The 24,484-nt window shown below is 28.6% G+C and overlaps 2 protein-coding genes across 2 annotated transcripts in view; one reads left to right on the forward strand and one right to left on the reverse strand.

The window, feature by feature from the left end:
* Window positions 1-24,484, forward strand: part of Itpr (Inositol 1,4,5,-trisphosphate receptor) — an 84,541-nt gene that overhangs the window by 28,295 nt on the left and 31,762 nt on the right. The window contains exon 3 of the mRNA XM_065499135.1: window positions 23,867-24,393. The gene's annotated coding sequence lies outside the window, so the exon portion shown is untranslated. The remainder of the gene's footprint in view (window positions 1-23,866; window positions 24,394-24,484) is intronic.
* LOC135949273 (clumping factor A-like) lies at window positions 17,615-23,979 on the reverse strand. Its single transcript, XM_065498780.1, has 3 exons — window positions 23,967-23,979; window positions 21,110-21,490; window positions 17,615-18,027 (listed from the first exon to the last, which is right to left on the reverse strand). The coding sequence occupies exons 1-3, from the start codon at window positions 23,977-23,979 to the stop codon at window positions 17,615-17,617; spliced, it is 807 nt and encodes a 268-aa protein (XP_065354852.1).

Here is a 24,484-nt window from a genome sequence, read left to right on the forward strand (position 1 = left end):
ATCGGGATGAAATTTGCACCAAGGTTAGCTCTATTGGATAGTAACTCAGACACAATTTTTCAACAACATCGGTCGAGAACTCTCTGAGTTATAGGGGGTAAAATTTTGACAATTTGGTCAAACAGGGGTTTTTTCTTATCCATGTAACTTATTACCTATTGTTCTTAGCAAAATGTGTCCCAAATAGTATAGATAGCTATTTCTTCGATCTTTCGAAAAAAAATATTTAAAAAAAAAAATAAAAAATTTTTAATATTTTTTTTCCGAAATCAAAAACTTTTTTGACTTTTTTTTAAAATACGCCCTTTTTTTTTTTTTTTTTTTCTTAAAATAAAGTTTAGATATTTTCCTTGAACACCTACTTGGTCGCTTAGTGGGATGCGAGTGGGATATCTATCAAAATAAATATTTTGTAACTCAAAACATAAAATTTTTGACTTTTTTTGCAAAATCAAAAACTTTGTTGACTTTTTTTTTTTCAAAATGGACCCTTTTTTAATCTTTTTTTTTAGGTCAAACAAAAGCTTAGATATTATCCTTGAAGACCCTTTTGGTCGCTTAGTGGGATGCGAGTGGGATATCTATCAAAATAAATATTTTTTAACTCAAGACTTACAATTTTTGACTTTTTTTTTTTGCAAATACGATTTTTTTTCCAAATGGGCCCTTTTTTTAAAATTTTTTTTATAGTCAAAAGAAAGCTTAGGTCCATTCCTTTAAGATATTTTTAGTCCCTTAGTGGGATGCGAGTAGGATATCTATCAAAATAAATATTTTGTAACGCAAGACATACAATTTTTTAATTTTTTTTTGCAAAATCAAAATTTTTTTCCAATATGGGCCCTTTTTTAATTTTTTTTTTTGCTCAAAAGAAAGCCTAGGTCCATTCCTTTAAGATATTTTTGGTCCCTTAGTGGGATGCGAGTGGGATATCTATCAAAATAAATATTTTGTAACAATTTTTTAATTTTTTTTTGCAAAATCGAAATTTTTTTCCAATATGGGACTTTTTTTTAAAAATTTTTTTTTGCTCAAAAGAAAGCTTAGGTCTTTTCCTTTAAGACCTATTTTGTCACTTAGGAAGATGTGAGTAGGATATCTATTAAAATAAAAATGTTGTAACTCAAGACATTCAATTATTGACTTTTTTTTTGCAAATTCGAATTTTTTTTCAAAATGTGCCCTTTTTTAAAAATTTTTTTTTAGTCAAAAGAAAGCTTAGGTCCATTCCTTTAAGATATTTTAGGTCCCTTAGTGGGATACGAGTGGGATATCTATCAAAATAAATATTTTGTAACTCAAGATATACAATTTTTGATTTTTTGGCAAAATCAAAAACTTTTTTGACTTTTTTTTAAAATGGGCCCTTTTTGTAATTTTTTTTTTTGCTATAAAGAAAGCTTAGGCCTATTCCTTTAAGATGGTTTTGATCGCTTAGTGGGGATGCGAGTGGGATATATATCAAAATAAATGTTTTGTAACTCAAGACATACAATTTTTGTGTTAAAACATTTATTTTGATAGATATCCCACTCGCATCCCACTAAGGGACTAAAAATATCTTAAAGGAATGGACCTAGGCTTTCTTTTGAGCAAAAAAAAAAAAAATTAAAAAAGGTCCCATATTGCAAAAAAATTTTGATTTTGCAAAAAAAAATTAAAAAATTGTATGTCTTGCGTTACAAAATATTTATATTGATAGATATCCTACTCGCATCCCACTAAGGGACTAAAAATATCTTAAAGGAATGGACCTAAGCTTTCTTTTGACTATAAAAAAAATTTTAAAAAAAGGGCCCATTTGGAAAAAAAATCGTATTTGCAAAAAAAAAAAGTCAAAAATTGTAAGTCTTGAGTTAAAAAATATTTATTTTGATAGATATCCCACTCGCATCCCACTTAGCGACCAAAAGGGTCTTCAAGGATAATATCTAAGCTTTTGTTTGACCTAAAAAAAAAGATTAAAAAAGGGTCCATTTTGAAAAAAAAAAGTCAACAAAGTTTTTGATTTTGCAAAAAAAGTCAAAAATTTTATGTTTTGAGTTACAAAATATTTATTTTGATAGATATCCCACTCGCATCCCACTAAGCGACCAAGTAGGTGTTCAAGGAAAATATCTAAACTTTATTTTAAGAAAAAAAAAAAAAAAAAAAAAAAGGGCGTATTTTAAAAAAAAGTCAAAAAAGTTTTTGATTTCGGAAAAAAAATATTAAAAATTTTTTATTTATTTTTTTAAATATTTTTTTTCGAAAGATCGAAGAAATAGCTATCTATACTATTTGGGACACATTTTGCTAAGAACAATAGGTAATAAGTTACATGGATAAGAAAAAACCCCTGTTTGACCAAATTGTCAAAATTTTACCCCCTATAACTCAGAGAGTTCTCGACCGATGTTGTTGAAAAATTGTGTCTGAGTTACTATCCAATAGAGCTAACCGATCGGAAGACATCGATTTCAAAAGTTGGTTCACTTGACATGAAATGCCCCATATGTATATCTGGATTACTAAGTCATTAATACATATAGACAATATGGATATCTAGTGATAGATATTTCAAAGACCTTTTCAAAGACCTATCAAACAAGATAATAAGTTTATATTTGGTTGAAAAAATTATCGATAACTTTCAATGTCTCACGTATAGGAAAGTTATCGATAACTTTACATTTCTATAGAGAATTTATCGATAACTTTTGTTTTCTATAGAAAAGTTATCGGTAAATTTAGTTTTCTGTAAAAAATTTATCGATAACTTTTGTTTTCTATAGAAAAGTTATCGATAACTTTTGTTTTCTATAGAAAAGTTATCGATAACTTTTGTTTTCTATAGAAAAGTTATCGATAACTTTTGTTTTCTATAGAAAAGTTATCGATAGCTTTATATTTCTATAGAAAAGTTATCGATAACTTTACTTTTCTATAGAAAAGTTATCGATAACTTTACTTTTCTATAGAAAAGTTATCGATAACTTTACTTTTCTATAGAAAAGTTATCGATAACTTTACTTTTCTATAGAAAAGTTATCGATAACTTTACTTTTCTATAGAAAAGTTATCGATAACTTTACTTTTCTATAGAAAAGTTATCGATAACTTTACTTTTCTATAGAAAAGTTATCGATAACTTTACTTTTCTATAGAAAAGTTATCGATAACTTTACTTTTCTATAGAAAAGTTATCGATAACTTTACTTTTCTATAGAAAAGTTATCGATAACTTTACTTTTCTATAGAAAAGTTATCGATAACTTTACTTTTCTATAGAAAAGTTATCGATAACTTTACTTTTCTATAGAAAAGTTATCGATAACTTTACTTTTCTATAGAAAAGTTATCGATAACTTTACTTTTCTATAGAAAAGTTATCGATAACTTTACTTTTCTATAGAAAAGTTATCGATAACTTTACTTTTCTATAGAAAAGTTATCGATAACTTTACTTTTCTATAGAAAAGTTATCGATAACTTTACTTTTCTATAGAAAAGTTATCGATAACTTTACTTTTCTATAGAAAAGTTATCGATAACTTTACTTTTCTATAGAAAAGTTATCGATAACTTTACTTTTCTATAGAAAAGTTATCGATAACTTTACTTTTCTATAGAAAAGTTATCGATAACTTTACTTTTCTATAGAAAAGTTATCGATAACTTTACTTTTCTATAGAAAAGTTATCGATAACTTTACTTTTCTATAGAAAAGTTATCGATAACTTTACTTTTCTATAGAAAAGTTATCGATAACTTTACTTTTCTATAGAAAAGTTATCGATAACTTTACTTTTCTATAGAAAAGTTATCGATAACTTTACTTTTCTATAGAAAAGTTATCGATAACTTTACTTTTCTATAGAAAAGTTATCGATAACTTTACTTTTCTATAGAAAAGTTATCGATAACTTTACTTTTCTATAGAAAAGTTATCGATAACTTTACTTTTCTATAGAAAAGTTATCGATAACTTTACTTTTCTATAGAAAAGTTATCGATAACTTTACTTTTCTATAGAAAAGTTATCGATAACTTTACTTTTCTATAGAAAAGTTATCGATAACTTTACTTTTCTATAGAAAAGTTATCGATAACTTTACTTTTCTATAGAAAAGTTATCGATAACTTTACTTTTCTATAGAAAAGTTATCGATAACTTTACTTTTCTATAGAAAAGTTATCGATAACTTTACTTTTCTATAGAAAAGTTATCGATAACTTTACTTTTCTATAGAAAAGTTATCGATAACTTTACTTTTCTATAGAAAAGTTATCGATAACTTTACTTTTCTATAGAAAAGTTATCGATAACTTTACTTTTCTATAGAAAAGTTATCGATAACTTTTAATTTCTATAGAAAACTTATATAACTTTTAATTTCTATAGAAAAGTTATCGATAACTTTTAATTTCTATAGAAAAGTTATCGATAACTTTTAATTTCTATAGAAAAGTTATCGATAACTTTTAATTTCTATAGAAAAGTTATCGATAACTTTTAATTTCTATAGAAAAGTTATCGATAACTTTACTTTTCTATAGAAAAGTTATCGATAACTTTACTTTTCTATAGAAAAGTTATCGATAACTTTACTTTTCTATAGAAAAGTTATCGATAACTTTACTTTTCTATAGAAAAGTTATCGATAACTTTACTTTTCTATAGAAAAGTTATCGATAACTTTACTTTTCTATAGAAAAGTTATCGATAACTTTACTTTTCTATAGAAAAGTTATCGATAACTTTACTTTTCTATAGAAAAGTTATCGATAACTTTACTTTTCTATAGAAAACTTATCGATAACTTTACTTTTCTATAGAAAACTTATCGATAACTTTTAATTTCTATAGAAAACTTATCGATAACTTTTAATTTCTATAGAAAACTTATCGATAACTTTTAATTTCTATAGAAAACTTATCGATAACTTTTAATTTCTATAGAAAACTTATCGATAACTTTTAATTTCTATAGAAAACTTATCGATAACTTTTAATTTCTATAGAAAAGTTATCGATAACTTTTAATTTCTATAGAAAAGTTATCGATAACTTTTAATTTCTATAGAAAAGTTATCGATAACTTTTAATTTCTATAGAAAAGTTATCGATAACTTTTAATTTCTATAGAAAAGTTATCGATAACTTTTAATTTCTATAGAAAAGTTATCGATAACTTTTAATTTCTATAGAAAAGTTATCGATAACTTTTAATTTCTATAGAAAAGTTATCAATTACTTTTTATTTCTATGAAAAAATTATCGATAACTTTAATTTTCCAAAGAAATTTCATTTTCTGTAGAATATTTTTTTTGACCTCAGTGGGTTAAAATTTTCAAAATAACTACGTACCCGTGATTATATAAAAAAACATGATGATTTAATTTTCAACCAACAAAAGAACATTGAGACCCTTAAGCAAAATTGTTGTTTCCACACATGCAGAAGTTTTGAGACTAAAAGTAAATACGAGCCAACAACCCTCTTTTGCACAGATTTCATAATAATAAATTATGAATGAATTTTTTTTTTGGTTGTACTCTTTAGGAAAAACACATGGAAATGAGAGTGAAAGTGTCCCTTGTTGTGGCAATACGAGGAGACGAAACCAAGAATTACTTTAACTTTTAACAGGGAGTAAATGAAACCACCACCTCCATAAAAAAGGAAGCAATATTCAAACAAAATATGGAACATTTGCAAAAATGAAAATGAACACAATAAAAAAGCTTTTTCAAGTTTCAAGTTGTATAAAGTTTTGCATACAACAACAGAAAACACACAAAACTTTTGTTTTCATTTAACATTTTCACTTTTCATTTCAAAAACTTTTCAACCCAAAGTTAAGGAAAACAACTTTTGTTCACACAACCAAAAAATCATTTTGTTACTAATAATTGAACGGTTAAGTCCAAAATCAAATAGACACAAAATTTTACGGTTTCTCGGCTGCTCAAAGTGTAAAGTAAAGTGTGTGTGCTTTTCAAAATTAAAGCAAAAAGAAAAAAAAATATTAAAATTGTTTAATTTTTAAATAAACAAATAAATCCATAAAAAAAAGAAATATTTAAAAAGAATTTTAAGAAAAGTATCATAAAAATTTAGTGTATTTCTTGTGGCTTAATTTAAAGGTGAGCAAAGAAAATATTATAAATAAATAAACAAGTTTAGCTATTTATTTGCTTAAAAAACTTATTTGAAGTGTAATAAAAAATTCATGACCTCTCAATGTGCAAAAGCCACCTGGAAATTTTAAGAAATTCTTGTTTCTGTTTCATTTCAATTCAATTATAAAATTCTTTAAAATGAAAATGATTCTTCTATGAAATTTGCAAAACACTTTGCAGCTAAAAAAAAAAATGATTATTACTATTCCACTTATACATTTTTTTCTTTCAATATTTTTACTGGCTCCCACCATGTCTCACTGTCTGGAGGCTGTAAGAGGAGAAGCCAGAAAGAAACACAAATTGTATCTATTGATTGTTTATTAATTTTACTTTTTTTTTTCTTTACACCACAAAAATTTTGTCTCAATGTGAGTGGATCTGTGAATCTGTCTATTCATGTGGAAGCAGAAAATTAAATAAATAACATAAATGTGTGGTTTTTCTATTTGAATTTTTTTTTTGCATTTTTCTTCTCTATTGTTACAATTATTTATTTTTTTACATTTTTTCCAATTAATTTCTAATAAATTTTATTTGTTTATTAGCTTTTGATTTCTTCTGTACTCCTCCCCAATTCCTTTCGTTCTTAGTTTATTACTTGGGGAAAATTGCATTGCCTTTGAAATGTAGTTCAAAATGTTAGACACTCTTAAATTGATAGAAATGTTTAAATAGAAATAAAATTTAAATATAGTATTTTTCACGGGCTGGCGTTTGCATACCCATTTTTAAACATTAAATAACATCTATTTGTGATGGGGAAGGCATCCTAAACATAAATGTAATAAACATTTTTGAAAACATAAATTTTGCTTAAAATCCAATGAATATTTTTTACATTTTCTGCTAAATTTTTTTCGATAATTACAATTTTTTTTAAGAAAATGTAACGATTACTTTAATTTTCTATATTCGTCAAAATTTGGGGCAAAATTTCGAACCAAAACTTTTATAAAAGAAAAACAAAGATTATGGAATTTTAAGGGAGAAACAAGTTTTGAATATAATTAATAGAATACAAACAACTTATGTTTTATTTGTTAAGCATCCAGCAAAAACTCTTGTTGGACACCTAACTTAAAGTGAAATGAACTATTTTTTTGGAAATTACTATTACATTTGAAAAGATTAGGTTTTTGTTGAATTAAGTCGAATATTAGGTTCGTTTCGGTTTCGGTCGAACTCTAAAAAATTATCCATAACATTAATTTTCGTGAGAAATCTATAACTTAAATTTTCTAAAAATAATGTATCGATAACTTTCTTATGGAAATTGATCGATAACGTTAATTTTCTAAAGAACAATTTTTGATTACTTTAATTTTTTAAAGAAAATTTATCGATAATACATAATTTTCTCTAGAAATAAATGTAATCGATATATTTGCTCTAGAAAATTAATATTATCAATCAATTTTCTTTTGCGATAACTATAACATTCTTTAGAAGATTTATAATTTTAATTATCTATAGTATATTTATCGATAACTTTCTTTTTCCATAACTCAACGATAACTATAAATTTATATAGAAAAGTAATCGATAACTTTAATATTCTACAGACAATTTATCGATATCTTTGTTTTTCAATAGAAAAGTTATCGATATTTCATAAAGTAAAGTTATCGATAATTTTAATTACACAAAGAAAAGTTATCGATAACTTTATTTATCTATAAAAAATTATCTATAGTTTTAAATTTCTATAGAAAAGTTGTCGATAACTTAAATTTTAAATAGAAAATTTATCGATAACTTTTAATCTCTATAGAAAAATGTCGATAAATTAAATTTTATGAAGAAAAGTTATCGATAACTTTCTATTTCTATAGATAACTTTCTATTTCTATAGAAAAGTTATCGATAACTTTCTATTTCTATAGAAAAGTTATCGATAACTTTCTATTTCTATAGAAAAGTTATCGATAACTTTCTATTTCTATAGAAAAGTTATCGATAACTTTCTATTTCTATAGAAAAGTTATCGATAACTTTCTATTTCTATAGAAAAGTTATCGATAACTTTCTATTTCTATAGAAAAGTTATCGATAACTTTAATTTCATAAAGAAAAGTTATCGATAACTTTAAATTTATCGATAATTTTAAATTTTTATAGAAAATTTATCGATAATTTTAAATTTTTATAGAAAAGTTATCGATAACTTATATTTTCTACAGAAAAGTAATCGATAACTTTCTTTTTTCAAAGAAAACTTATCGATAATTTAAAATTTGTATAGAAAAATTATCCATAACTTATATTTTCTATAGAAAAGTAATCGATAACTTTCTTTTTTCAAATTATCGATAACTTTCTATTTCTATAGAAAAGTTATCGATAACTTTCTATTTCTGTGGAAAAGTTATCGATAACTTTCTATTTCTATAGAGAAGTTATCGATAACTTTATATTTCTATAGAAAAGTTATCGATAACTTTCTATTTCTATAGAAAAGTTATCGATAACTTTCTATTTCTATAGAAAAGTTATCGATAACTTTCTATTTCTATAGAAAAGTTATCGATAACTTTCTATTTCTATAGAAAAGTTATCGATAACTTTATATTTCTATAGAAAAGTTATCGATAACTTTCTATTTCTATAGAAAAGTTATCGATAACTTTTCTTCACAAAGTTAAAGTTATTCAAATTTGTTTATAGAAATTGCAAGTTATCGATAACTTTTCTATTGAAAAATAAAGTTATCGATAACTTTTCTATTGAAAAATAAAGTTATCGATAACTTCTCTATAGAAAAATAAAGTTATCGATAACTTTTCTATAGAAAAGTAAAGTTATCGATAATTTTTCTATAAAAATTTAAAATTATCGATAAATTTTCTATAAAAATTTAAAATTAACGATAATTTTTTTTGTTTCTGTAGAAATATAAAGTTATCGATAACTTTTTAATAGAAATTTAAAGTTATCGATAACTTTTCTTTATGAAATTGAAGTTATCAATAACTTTTCTATAGAAATAGAAAGTTATCGATAACTTAATTTTTATAAAGAAAAGTTATCGATAACTTCATTTTTATAAAGAAAAGTTATTGATAACTTCAATTTCATAAAGAAAAGTTATCGATAACTTTAAATTTCTATTAAAAAGTTATCGATAACTTTATATTTCTACAGAAACAAAAAAAAATTATCGTTAATTTTAAATTTTTATAGAAAATTTATCGATAATTTTAAATTTTTATAGAAAAATTATCTATAACTTTACTTTTCTATAGAAAAGTTATCGATAACTTTATTTTTCTATAGAAAAATTATCGATAACTTTATTTTTCAATAGAAAAGTTATCGATAATTTTATTTTTCAATAGAAAAGTTATAACTTTCAATTTCTATAGAAAAATTTGAATAACTTTAATTTTATGAAGAAAAGTTATCGATAGCTTTCAATTTATGCAGACAAAGGGTGAATTCCAAAACGTCTGTATGCAATGCAGTCATATCTTTATCAAGACAAAGCAAGCAAACGTGTAGTTAAAATTTAAAAAAAAACTTAGCATACTGCCTGTTTTTACTTTTTCATACATTTTGTGATATGAAACATTATCAAAGTTTACACCGTTGCTTTAAGAATCGCTCGACTTTTTAAGGTTGCATTGCATACAAACGTTTTGGAATTCAACCAAATTTCGACAACTTTAATTTTATGAAGAAAAGTTATCGATAACTTTCGATTTCTATAGAAAAGTTATTGATAACCTCCTATTTCTATTGAAAAGTTATCGATAAATTTCTATTTCTATAAAAAAATATCAATAACTTCCAAATTCAATAAAAACAAATTATCGATATCATTTATTTTCTATAGAAAAGTTTTCGATAAATTTAATTTTAAATTTTTATAGAAAATTTATCGATAACTTATATTTTCTATAGAAAATTTATCGATAACTTATATTTTCAATAGAAAAGTTTTCGATAACTTTCAATTTCTATAGAAAAATTTTGATAACTTTAATTTTATGAAGAAAATTTATCGATAGCTTCCTATTTCTATAAAAAAGTTATCGATAACATTTATTTTCTATAGAAAAGTTATCGATAACTTTCAATTTATATAGAAAATTTTCGATAATTTAAATTTTATAAAGAAAAGTTATTGATAACCAGGGAAACCAAAATATGCAAATGCATGTTTTTTCTGGTGAGTCTAATGAGCACATGGATAAGATATTTACACGTGTCAGAAATATTTAAGAATTTTGGCATCGATTTGTTAGTGCATATTTTTGCATATTTTACCCTTAAATGCATATTTTTGCATATATTTGTTTTAAGAGCATATTTATGTCATATTTTTGCGTTTTTTAGAGCACATTTTACTGTTTAATTGCATATTTTGACTTTATCAAAAACAAATTTTGTCTTACTTATTTTTCGCTGTTGTGTTACAGGTTTTTACTTAGTTTGTATAAAATTCAAAATTGGAAAATAGATGGCTTTTTTTTAATATAAAATAAGCACTATTTTAATAATAGCGCCATCTAAATATCTAATTTTAGTTCTAATTCAAACTTAACCGTTCTATGTGTTAAAGAAATATTCATGGCTGTTCCTGGTCTCACTTTCACCATTCATCCTATTTTTGAAAGTATAATCACAACAATATTATATAAAATAAAATTTCGAAAATTATATAATTAAGGTTCAAAAAATTACGTTGAAAAATAATTAGAAATGCTGAGAAAATTAGATACTATTGTTGTAATTATGCTTCCAAAAATAAGGTGAATGGTGAAAGTGAGAACAGGAATAACCCTGATTGTCTTCTAAATTTGCTCCTATAACATCAGTTGATGTCGAAAGACCATTTTCTATGTATAAAAATGTTGTCAGATCCAATAGACAAATTAGAAAAATTATACCGATTTTTTTATAGAAAATTTATCGATTTTTTAAATAAAATTGGTCGATAACTTTAATTTTCTGTAGGCAATTTATCGAATACCTTAATTTAACAATTTGACGATAATTTTAATTTTCATAAAAACTGAAGCAAACCCAGCTAAATTGCCGTAAAACAAATTGGAAAGAATTTAATTTATTAATTAATTATCAGGACAAATTAAAATTATATTTTACTAGTTGACCGGGGCGGGGCGGCTTCGCCCTGTAGCATTTACTAATATCAGTTCTTCAAGTTTCTCCAACCCACATACACCTGCCTTCTCTTATTTATTTGCAAATAAAATATTTAAATTTGTACTGCATAATTTAGGGAGCTGTTTTATTACAGTGGACTGGACTCAAAAAAAATTCAGAATTTTACACGGAATTTTTGATTTTTTTTTTTTCTTTACAAACCATCTCCTGAAAATTTAGAATCGAATAAAAACAATCAGCCAAATCGCTCCAGCCGTTCTCACATGATGCCATTACATACATGGACCATTTCATTTTTATATAGATTTTATATTAATGAGTTTATCTAGTCTCAGTCAGAGTCTACTATATCCATGTAGGAGTATTTATCAGAGTCTATATTTGAGTATAAGTATGTCAAAATGAATATAAAAGTTTGTATGAAATTCTCTCAGTTTTCAAAATTGAGTGTTTTTCATACAAAATGTTTTAAATTGTTGTCCATTCGTGTTTCTCAATAAGGGGGTATTACAGATTCCATAACAGATTTTATAAAATAACCTATGTTGGAGTCCTTGTCGAAGTCTATGTCAGTGTCTTTGTCACAGTTCATAATCGATTCTATATCAAAATGTATGTCAGAGTCTATGTCAGATTCTACATCATAGTCATTATCGGATGCTACAGTCCCCGGCAATTTATCGATAAATTTTACTTTCTAAAGAAAAATGTTTGATTACTTTAACTTTTTTTTACAAAAATATTATTAATATTTGTATTTCTATTAAAAATATATTGTTAGCATTAAAATTAATCAACAATTTTTATTTTCTAAAGAACTTTATTTTTATAAATTTAGATATCGATAACTGTAATGGTTTAAAGAAAGTGTTTTATTTTTAGTATATTTCTTTGTTATTAAATTTCCCTTCCTTCATTTCTTTTTTTTTTTAAAAAAAGACAGCCATTACCATTATTTAATTGTTTGCATGTTCAACCTTTTTCTAATCCTTTGCCAAACAAACTTTCATTTTGATTTTAACTGTCAAACTTATTGACACATGTCAAAAATATTTTTAATCTCTACACTTGTTTTTCTGTTATTCCTGTATTAAAAGTTTCGCTAAATAACAATATACATACATATGTACATACATAATAACATTAAATAAATGTCCAAGCATTAGAATTTTTTTGTAAAACAACATTTTTTATGGCCCACAATAAAAATGAAATGTAAAAGTAAAAGTAATAATAAAAAAAAACACGAAAACTATGTCACAGCATAAAATTGTAGTGAAAAGGAAAGCTTTTCGGGAACTCAGCAGCATCATTAAAGGGACCAGCTTAATACTCGTAATAAGAATATTTAAATTTGAGATATATTTATTACACAGAGAAAACAGATTCGTATTCACAACCGAATTTGGCGCCAATCGAATTTTGTCGGTTGCGTGTACTATCACATAATTCGATTCTGACTACTGTTTATATGATATTCACAACTGTTATTTAAAAAATAATTCGGTAGGAATAACCAGCAATTTTTATATAATTACATTAGAATGGCCCAATTAAAAATAAATATATTTTTTATTATTACTAAATATATGTTATAATTTATTTATTGCAATTTCTTTAACATACATTAATATAAATAATTATATACAATAATTTATTATTCCTGTGAGATGAAAAAACGTTCAAATTTATCTTTATGTCGTAATTTAGATAAATTTGATTTACTTGAATGCTGCAGTTCATACATACATGCTTCTGATAACAAAATATATATTTTCAAAAGCTACATGGACACCGGTACACATATTACCAAATAATTCAGTTTATACCACGTATCACCATTGAGGCTTGACGACAAATGGGGACGTACAATAACGATATTGATCTTTACGAAAGAAATAATTGATGATAATGCTAAAGAGAATTTACAAAATCATTAAATAAGTGAATGATTGTAACAAAAAGGTTGAAATATAGCAAATTCACAACTTCCTTACCGTTAATCGTTCTTTCATCTATTGAGTACCAGTCAGACATTTAACTAACATTCATTAAAACATGAAGAAGCACTTGGAAGTATGTATAACGATCTGCTTTAATGAAGAATTCTCCAACTGGATGATTTATTATTTACAAGAAAGAGTACGATTAAGTTTACATTACCCCAGGTCAAAAATTGGCCAATTTTGTGTTAGTTATAAAATCGTCTGTAAAAAAAATGCAGTGAAAAAAGTGAAATTCATATTACATAAATTAACCACGAATGGCTTACTTACCGTCCTAAGACCGAGTGTTACTGCGCTCTGTTGTGATAACTTTTATTTATTTTAATTAATATTTTACTTTTAAGTGTGTGTACACAATTTTTGTTTAATTTCTAATTAATTTATTATTTATTTTTCGAAAACTGTCAAACAAATTTTATAGTTTTTATAATCATTATTTGTCGGTTGTAATCACCGAATTTGTTTTTTTTATTTTATGACCGAATTTATTGGTTATTGTAACTGAAAACTTCAGTCCTCTCTGCCGAATTCCTTAATTTAATGTTTACCAGACGCAAATTGATTATGCTAACTAATAATACAATTATAGGAACCTCTATTCTATTATAATTATGATTTTTCACTTATAAATAAAGATAATCTGTTGAATTTATAAATTTTCAATGACTACAACACAATATTGATTTATTCTACTAAATTTTCATAGTTGTAACCGTTTTCCAACCAATCCTTTTTCTGTGTGTAGGAATAGTTTAATTTTTAACAAATTTATGTAATTTATCCTTTAAACAGAGTTAATTTTTAAAGTTATTTCTTTGTTTAAAATATCTTAAAACTGGCCACCCTTATCCTCTCCAACTGTACTTTAACTTCAATGTCCTCTATCTCTTGTGGGTAAATAACACAACTGACAAAAACAATTTCATCTAATCCCCATCCCCAGTTTCATCTCCATCTCCATTATTATGTTTTTTTTTTGTCTTGTTGTGTTTTTTTTTTGTAAACAAGGAAGAAATCAGAAAACAAAACATTACAGAGGAATTTGTTAAATGGGAACAACAGCAAAAACAACGTAACGATTTTAATTTACTTTCTCTACACTCGTTAGGGAATGTAAGCCAACAGACAAATATTCAGAAGGTAGAAGAAAATTGAGTCGTATTTAAATAGTAAAATTTCCATAAGGATTAAAGTGTGATTAGTTTTCTAAAGTTCTTGAAAGAACTAGTTCAATTAACTATTGGATGTATAAATTTAAAATGAGGGATTTACAATTCTGCAATTTCTACAACTCTTTTGAACGCGGCTTTTATTTTTAATAACTGATTTGTCATTTTGAAGGGTACATATCTGTAATTTATTCTCACTTAGTTATTGAACATTATCTATAGAGTAAACAACAAAGTTTTTTTTTAATTTTGTACCAACAAAGCGTCATATGCTGGAAGTTTTGCTTTACTTCTGTGCTGCTAAAGCACACCGATTGCTCACTAAAGCTTATGGTGAATGTGTTCCATCGGTTTCATCGTCTTAGAGATGGTTTGGAATACAAAGATCGCCCAGGCCAGCCAATAAATTTTGGAGACCAAGAATTGGAGGCATTACTCCATGAAGATTGTTGTAAAACTCAACAAGATGTTGCAAAATCATTGGAGGCTACTCAAAGCAATTTCAAAACGTTTGCGAGCAGCAGGATTCATCCAAAAGCAGGGAAATTGGGTACCATTCGAATTGAAACCGAGAGACCTTGAAAGACGATTGCTTGAATGAAAGAAAATAATTTTTGCACCGAATCAATACTTGCGATGAAAAGTGTATCCATTACGATAACCCGAAGCGTAAGAGATCGTATGTGAAGTCCGGCCAATCAGCCGAATCGATACCAAAGCCAAATATCCATGGCTCTAAGGTAATACTCTGTATTTGGTGGGAGCAAAAGGGTCCTATCTATTATGAGCTGTTAAAATCTGACCAGACCATCACAGGGAACCTGTACCGAACGCAACTGATTCGTTTGAAGTGAACATTGTGCGAAAAACGCCCAGAAATGAAAACGTAATATTCCATTCCACATGTTTCAATAACTGTTACAAAACTATTTAAAATTAAGTGGTTGAGAAGTTTTGCCTCACCCGCTTTATAGTCCAAACTACTATTTCGATACAGAATGCACTCTCTGAAATAAGCTTCACTTTGGAACTGAGTATCCGAAATTGTCCTGATTCGTTCTTGGGTTCATGTATTTTTTTTTTGGCTCCAAATGTCCAATTTTCCATGACTCTGGAAAATTGAATTTAGTGGCTTTGATGGGTGGTTTGTGGCTTATTCGCATAGAGCTGCGATTCAAGACAACCACACGAGAAAAAGTCTAACAGGGTCAAATCGCACAATCTCGTTGGCCAATCGGTCCATAATTGGTCATAGCCCCCATATAAGGGCCACTTCCAAAAATCACTCAAAAATATAAATTATTGAAATTTTAAAAGAAAAATGTTTTTGCTCTTTTACTTAGTGTAGGGTATTATATGATCGGGCTTGACCGACCATACTTTCTTACTTGTTTTATATAGTTTTTCCCACCCTTTATTTAACTTTAATTCTATGATTTTTTCCAATTTATTCAGTTGTAAATTCACCCTTTTGCACTCTAAAAAAATACAAAGGCCTTTCTAGATACTTAACCTTATTTTGAGTGTGCAGGTTTTTACAACATTCATTATTAATTGTTCAATTTCCAAAACTATTTTATCCATTTTCTGAATATTTTTCCCCAAACAAGCATGCATACTCACATAATAAATATTTAATGTAGGTAAACATAAAAATATAAACTAATTAGTATTTGAACTTAAACTAAAATATTCTCATACGTACTTATGTACGTACACATACATTTTCGAATATTTAAGTATGAAAAATAAAAATGTTTGGGGTTTATTTTTATTAAAAACAAAGAGCCTTTTTGCATGTTTAATTTCAATAAATAAACATACATAATTATATTTTAATCTTTTTATATACAACATTATTAACAATTATACAATAATTATGGCTGTTATCAACAGAATGACCCCTGTGAACTTTGGAGACCTTAACTGGCAGCCAGACGTATTTAAAATAATAAAGCAAAGCCAGCTAAATTGCTGTAAAATAAATTGGAAAGAATTTTATTTAGTAATTGATAGGGTAATTTAAAATGATTTTTCATAATTATGTGTTTATATGTCAGAGCTAAGGTCAGAGTTTAGTTTGGATTTTAGGTCAGAGACTATGTCAGAGTTTCTGTCGTAGTCTATGTAAGAGTCTATGTCAAAACCTTTCTTAGCGTTTAGAACAGTTTATATTTCCGTCATGAGTATTTTTCAGAATCTATTTCAAAGTCTTTATCGGAGTCTATGTCAGAGTCTATTTCAGATTCTGTATTAGAGTCTTTGTCCGAATCTAAGTCAGAGCCTTTGTCAGTGTCTATATCAGCTTCTATTTCCGTCTTAGTCGGAGTATATTTCAAAGTCTTTGTCGGAGTCAACGTCAGAGTCATTTTCATAGTCTTTGTCGGAGTCTAGGTCAGAGTCTTTGTCGGAGGCTATATCATAGACTGTGTCAGAATCACTGCCGGAGTCTATTTCAGATTATTTGTAGTATTAGAGTCTTTGTCAGATTCTATGTCAGACTATTTGTCAGAGCCTAATTTCTATCTGAGTCTATCCCCTATCGTGAAAAAATGTGAAATTTGTGTTCCCATGAAATATCCATTTCCCTCGAAGGGAAAATTGCTATCGTGATATTCCCCTAAAATTTTCATTCACAATAGTTCATTTTGTTCGTAACAGCTGTTTAATGTTTACAAAATTCCATCTAAAAATTTCACAACATGGGGAATTTTTTTCCCGTGAACGAAAAAAGGGAAAAGGGCAAATATTTCATGTGAAATATTGATTCGCGATAGGGGTGTATGTCTGCTTTTACACAGGGCAAGTTTTCTTGCGCAAGTCTAGAGTTGATAGGAGAGAGAGGCAAGAAGAAAGAAGAGGGGTACACACTTGCTTGTACTGACAAGTCTCTTCGATTCTCTTTTGCTTCTCATTTTCACTATGGCGTCTATTAGGTTTTGACATACAAAATTGAACACAGACTTGCTGTGTGTAAACAGTCCAGCAAGTTTAAAAGGGAATCGAAAAGACTTGCTTCAAATAAACTTGTTGTGTGTAAAAGCAGACTATTTCAGAGTCTATATCAAAGTCTATTTCAAAGTCTTTGTCAGTGTCTATGCCAGAGTCTTTGTTAGAGTCTTTGTCAGAATCTATGTCAAAGTTTATACTGTATCTGAGTCCATGTCAGAGACAATAACAGATTCCATATCAGAGTTTATATCAGAGTCTATCTCAGGATATATTTTTGAGTCTATTTCAGAGTCTTTGTCAGAGTCTATGTCAGAGCCTATGACAGAGTCCATAACAGATTCTATATCAGAGTCTTTGCCAGATTCTATGTCGGAGTCTATGTCAAAGTCGGTGTCAGAGTCTATGTCAGAGTCTGTGTCAGAGTTTATGTCAGAATCTATGTCATAGTCTATGTCAAAGTCTATGTCAGAGTCTGTGTCGGATTCTATGTCAACGGCTGTGTGAATGTCTATGGCTGAGTCTTTGGCAGTGTCGGAATCTAGGTCTGTGTCAGAATCATAGTGACAGTCTATGTCAGAGTTTTTCTCAGAGTCTTTGTCGGAGTCTATATCAAAGTCATATCAGAGTCTTTGATTCCAGATTCCATGTCAGAGTTTATGTCTGAGGATATCGTAGAGTCTATATCAGAATCTTTGTCAGAGGCTATTTCAGAGTCTTCGCCAGAGTCTATGTCGGAGTCGATGTCAGAGTTTATAACAGATTCCATATCTGAGTTTATGGCTGAGGATATCAAAGACCTTGTCTGAGGATAACAAGGACCTTGTCTGAGGATATCAAAGACCTTGTCGAAGTTTACATCAAAGACCTTGTCGGAGTCTTTGAAATAATCTATGTCGGAGTCTGTACCGGAGTCTAAGTCAGAATCTTTCTCAGAGTCTAAGTTAGAGTTTCAGTGTCTATATCAGATTCTATTTCAAGGTTTTTTTTTTCTACGAGTCTTTGTCGGATTATATTTCAAAGTCTTTGTCGGAGTCTACGTCAGAGTCATTTTCATAGTCTTTGTCGAAGGCTATATCACAAATGGTATCAGAATCATTGCCGGAGTCTATTTCAGAGTATTTGTAAGAGTCTATGTCAGACTATTTGTCAGAGCCTATTCTCTATATGAGTCTATTTCAAAGTCTTTGTCAGTGTCTATGTCAGAGTCTTTGTCAGAATCTATGTCAGAGTCTATGTCATAGTTTATCATGTATCTGAGTCCATGTAAGAGACAATAACAAATTCCATATCAGAGTTTATATCAGAGTCAATGTCAGAGTCTATCTCAGAATCTATTTTTGAGTCTTTTTCAGAGTCTTTATAAGAGTATATTTAAGAGTCTATGTCAGAGCCTATGACAGAGTCCATAACAGATTCTATATCAAAATCTATATCAGAGTCTTTGCCAGAGTTCATGTCGGAGTCTATGTCAAAGTCTGTGTCAGAGTATTTGCCAGAGTTTATGTCAGAGTCTATGTTGAAGTCTATGTCAGGTCTATGTTTAAGTCAGAATCTGTGTCGGATTCTATGTTGGAGTCTATATCAAAGGCTGTGTGAATCTCTATGCCAGAGTCTTTGTCAGTGTCGGAGTCTAGGTCTTTGTCAGAGTTTATGTCAGAATCGTTGTGACAGTCTTTGGCGGAGACTATATCACAGTTTTTCTCAGAGTCTTTGTCGAAGTCTGTATCAAAGTCATATCAGAGTCCTTGATTTCAGATTCTATGTCTGAGGATATCGCAGAGTCTATATAAAAGTCTTTGCCGGAGTTTATGTCGCAGTCTATATCAGAGTCTATGTCAGAGTCCATAAAAGATTCCATGTCAGAGTTTATGTCTGAGGTTATCGTAGAGTCAACTGCAGAGTCTTTGTCAGAGGCTATGCCGGAGTCTTTGAAATAATCAATGTCGGAGTCTATGTTGGAGTCTACATCAGAGTCTTTGTCTGAATCTATGCATGTCTAGCCTATATATAACCTGTTACCAACCGTTTGCCACTCCTTAATAGTATATTTTTCCTTGTGAAGTGCAGCAAAGATAAAAATGTAAATCAAAACATGTTAAAGAAAACCAAGTAGCTCTAAAGCAATTTACACAAATTACCATGGGTGGTGATTGGTTGGTTGCTCTTTTCAAAACTGTGCACGCATTCTATACTTACACTATTATTGGTTTACTGTTAAAAGTACATTTTCAAATCAAATTATTTATAAATGTAGGCAGGCATTTCTTTCTTTTTTTATTTATTTATATTATAAATAATTTAATATCTATTTATTATGTGTATAATTTAAATGCATTAAATATAAATGTGTTTTTTTATATAAAACAAGCAAATAGCAATTGATTCAATAATTTATGTTTCAATTAATTGGTACATAAAGCCAATTAACAGGGCAATTAACATTATTGTTATAATACATTTATGTAGGCAGGTAGGCAGGAATGTAAACTTACATAAATTCAAATATTTTTTTGTTTTATGTACAATCTAAAATCTTGTATTTAGTACTACATAAATCATTAATTATATATTTTGTTTCTTTTCGGTTAATTATAGTACAAAGCCAATGCCTTGGGCATTTTTGATTGGATTTGTGGGTTTTAAGAATTTATTTAATATTTTTTTTTTTGGTTTTTGTGTAATATATGTTATGTCAAACAAAATTTCTTGTAATCATTTTGTTTGTGTTACAATTTAATCAATGTTTCTTTACATCTTAAGCAGAGTTGTACAACAATATTTCTCAAGATGTAGCAACATTGAAAATTTTGCAGTTTAATATTTTTTAGGGTTTGTTGTAAATAAGTAACAGAATTTTTGGTTCAAAATATCACTACCCAATATCCAAAAGAGACCATTTATTGTCATACAATAAAATTTGTTCATGTTGTTCTGAGTGGGAAAACGTTTCGATGTTCATGTTCAAAACCATAGAGAATAGACATAGAACGGAAACTCTCCGAAGACCTAACTCAATTGTCAAAAACCTAAGTGGTGAGAATGTATTAGTAGATAGTGTGATTATTTTGAGTAACTTTTTAGTTTGAGTTTTTTTCTAGTTTCCGCTCTATGTTCCTCTATGTTCAAAACCATATATATATATGCCAAGAGAAAAAATTATCAGGTATAGTCTCCATTTATTAGTACTATTCTACGTTATGACAAAATTATTAGTGCTTCAGCTCAGACAACTTTGTCTTGACAGCAAACATCAATATGACTTGTTTCCAAGGATCCATCAATCGAAATTATTAAGCTTCCCCATGGCTAAAAACCCGATAAAATATAAGTTTTATATGTGCACTATTAATAACTATAGAATTTTCAATATTTCACAGTTTTCGTCACAGTCTATGTCAGAGTCTGTGTCAGTTTGGGTGACTAATCACCAAACTGAGTGTTTTTCGACAAGTTTTGATGACCTAAAACTGATTAATAAGTTACACTCTTAAAAAAAGATTCGAAAATGATACATTAATGATTAAAAGTGATTCGACTCAAAAATTATTCAAAAATGAGGCTGGGCTATGACAAAGACTGCGTTAATGTCAGTGTCTTTGTCGGAGTCTAGGTTAGAATCTATGTCGGAGCCTTTGTCGGAGTCTTTGTCAGAGTTTATGTTGGAGTCTGTGTAGAGTCTATGTCACACATTGTGTCGGAATCTAAGTCAGAGTCTATGTCAGTGTCTTTGTCGGATTCCAGGTCGAAATCTATGTCAGAGTTTATGTCACAGTCTTTGGCAGAGTCTATGTCAGAATCTATATTGAAGCCTATGTCAGAGCCTGTGTCGGAGTCTATGTCAGATTCTTTGTCAGAGTCTATGTCTATGTCAGTGTCTTTGTCGGAGTCTAGGTCAGAATCTATGTCAGAGTCTATGTCAGAGTCTGTGTCGAAGTCTAGGTTAGAGTCTTTGTCGGAGTCTATGTTGAAATCTATGTCGGTGTCTACAACAAAGGCTGTGTGAATGTCTATGTCAGAGTCTGTGTCGGAGTCTATGTCAAAGGCTGAGTGAATGTCTACGTCAGTGTCTTTGTAGAAGTCGTTGTTGGAGTCAATATCGTAATCTGTCAGAGTCTATGTCAGAGTCTATGTTGAAGTCTATGTCAGAGTCTGTATCGGAGTCTGTGTCAGAGTCTATTTCATAGTCTATTTCGAAGTATATGCCAAAGGCTGTGTGAATTACAGTGTCTTTGTCGGAGTCTAGGTCATAACCTATGTCAGAATCTTTGTCCGAGTTTTTGTCGGAATTTATGTCACAATCGTTTTCATAGTCTGTATCAATCTCAGAGTCTTTATCGAATCTATATCAAAGTCATATCACAGTCCAGAGTCGGAGTATGTGACAGTAGCTATTTCAGAGTCTGTGTCGAAGTGTATTTCAGAGGATGTGGAAACCTTGCATAGGACCCAATTGGATAAATCGGATTCTTACTGACTAAAACCACCCAAAAGCAGACAATTTTCCTGAAAAGTTCTTGGCATGGCAAGCACTATGCAGTTCCGGCAAAAGAAGCCAAACATTTGTTACAAAGGGCTCTATAAATAAGAAAATTTACATCAAGGAATGTTTACAAAAGTGGGTGCTTCCATTCATAAGACAATGTGTCCACTTATTTTTGGCCTGATTTGGCATCCTGTCACTATGGAACAATAATGTCTTATTTGTACGAAGAGAGGCAAATTCTCCAAACTGCCTGGAGCTAAGGCCAATGGAGAGATATTGGGATGAGCACAAAAAAGGTGTCCAAAAGTGTTGTAGATTTTAAACGGAGATGGACTACCTGTTCGAACAAAGTGACAGAAGGCTCAAAAAACTTAATGGAAGGGTTTTTTAAATTGTAATAATAATTCCATCAAATAAAAAAATCCAAACTGTAATGTGCTGTTTTTCTACAGCGAACGAGTGCTTTGAGTGGACATTTTACATGTATTTTGTTTTTGTTACAATAACAAAACACAATTTAATTTCCACTCAAAGCACCGCCCGGCTTCGCCCGGTATCTATTTACTAATGTTAGTTCTCCAACCCACATACACCTGCTTGTTCTTATTTATTTGCAAATAAAATATCTAAATTTGTACTGCATACTTTAGACGGCTTTTTTATTACAGTTGACTGGACTCAAAAAAATATTTACGAGTTTTATCCGGAATTTTTTCTTTTTTTTTTCTTTAGGGCACTGCTACACGTTCAATATATATTGTGATATTTGGATCGCGATCCATTGTAATGGATCACGCAAAATTAGGTTATTCTGCGATTTGGATCGCGATCCATTAATATTGCATGCTACACGTTCAATAAATATCGCGATACTGGATCGTACTCAATATATATTGTACGTGTAGCAGTGCCCTTACAAAACATCTCCTGAAAATTTCGAATCGAATAAAAAACAAGTAAGAGAGCTATATTCGGCTGTGCCGAATCTTATACACCCTTCACCAAATTATACTTTAAAATAAAAATTTTAAATATTTTTAGGTAAACAAAATTTAAATTTTTTTTCCAGTTGTTTTTTAATTTTTTTTTAAATTTTATAATTTTTTTTTTAATTTTAAATTTTTTTTTTTTAGTTTTTAATTTTTTTTTTTAATATGAAAAAAAAAATTCGTGTTAAAAAATATTTTTTCCTATTTTGACCCATTGTAGGTCCAACTTACTATGGTCTTATATACGTCGTTGCACAGGTCTTTGAAATATCTATCATTAGATATCCATATTGTCTATAATAATGAATTAGTAATCCAGATATGGGTCAAAAATAGGTCAAAAATCTAGGTTGTCCTGGTTTTTTCCTTATATCTCAGCCATTTATGGACCGATTTTATCGATAGCAACCGAGCCGGAAGAATTTCGGAGATATTGATGTATCATTCGTGTATGTAAGTTATTTGGGGGCTTCAGAAAGTTGATTTCAACACACAGACGGACATGGCTATATCGACTCCGCTATCTATAAGGATCCAGAATATATATACTTTGTGGGGTCGCAAATGAAAAATGTAGAAATTACAAACGGAGTGACAAACTTATATAAACCCTTGCCACTCATGGTGAAGGGTATAAAAATCAGCCAAATCGCTCCAGCCGTTCTCACGTGATGCCATTACATACATGGACCATTTCATTTTTTTTGTTATATGTCAGAGTCTATCTTAGAGTTAATTTGCAATTATATATTTTAGAGTATATTTCAGAGTTTCTTTTTCATTTCTGTTGCAATATCTGGATAGTTGTCAGGGCGCCACCACTTGTAATTCTCTGTAGTTTAAATCAAAATTCTTAGTCTTCCCCATGGCTAAACAGATAAAATACACGTTTTATATGTACAATATAATAAATAACTATGTAATTTTCAATATTTTAATTTTTTTTGTTGTATTTTTCAATTTCGTTACAGTTTATCAAAAGACCTCAAGCAACAACAACTACAACAACAAGAACAAAAACAGCAAAAACACCAACAATATAATAATAATAATAATAATAACATATTATACTTGATTTAACCATTATTTTGTTCAACACAAAAGGAAAAAAAACAAAAACTAAAAAATAAATAAAGACGAGAGAGAAGAGACAAGATTATATAATACAAATTACTTCAACAACAACCCAAAAACCATTTATAGTATACCGAACGACCGACCGAAGGCAGGCCAGACCTACCACACCACCAGCTTACAAGTACAAGCAACAGTTTGTTAAAATACTTGGAACAGATTTCGAAACAAAGCAACACCAACTACTAGCACAACAAATAAAATTTAACCCAAAGGGGCCTTCTTCTACCACAAGTGCTCCTTCTTCTTCTTCTTATCCTCCTCCTTATTATTTTCATGCTTCAACATACATTTATAAATGTTTAACTAACAACACAACAACTTAACTTTGGCTGGTAAAAGTTTTATGTATGGACACTTAAAGGTAAGATTTCCTCAACTTAAATTCACATGTACGTGAACAATAAGCCCCGCCATCCAGCCACACTCGGGCAAAGTACCTACTTGAAATATAT

Source organism: Calliphora vicina, chromosome 1 (genome assembly GCF_958450345.1).
Source record: "Calliphora vicina chromosome 1, idCalVici1.1, whole genome shotgun sequence".
Classification (NCBI taxonomy): Eukaryota; Metazoa; Arthropoda; class Insecta; order Diptera; family Calliphoridae; genus Calliphora; species Calliphora vicina.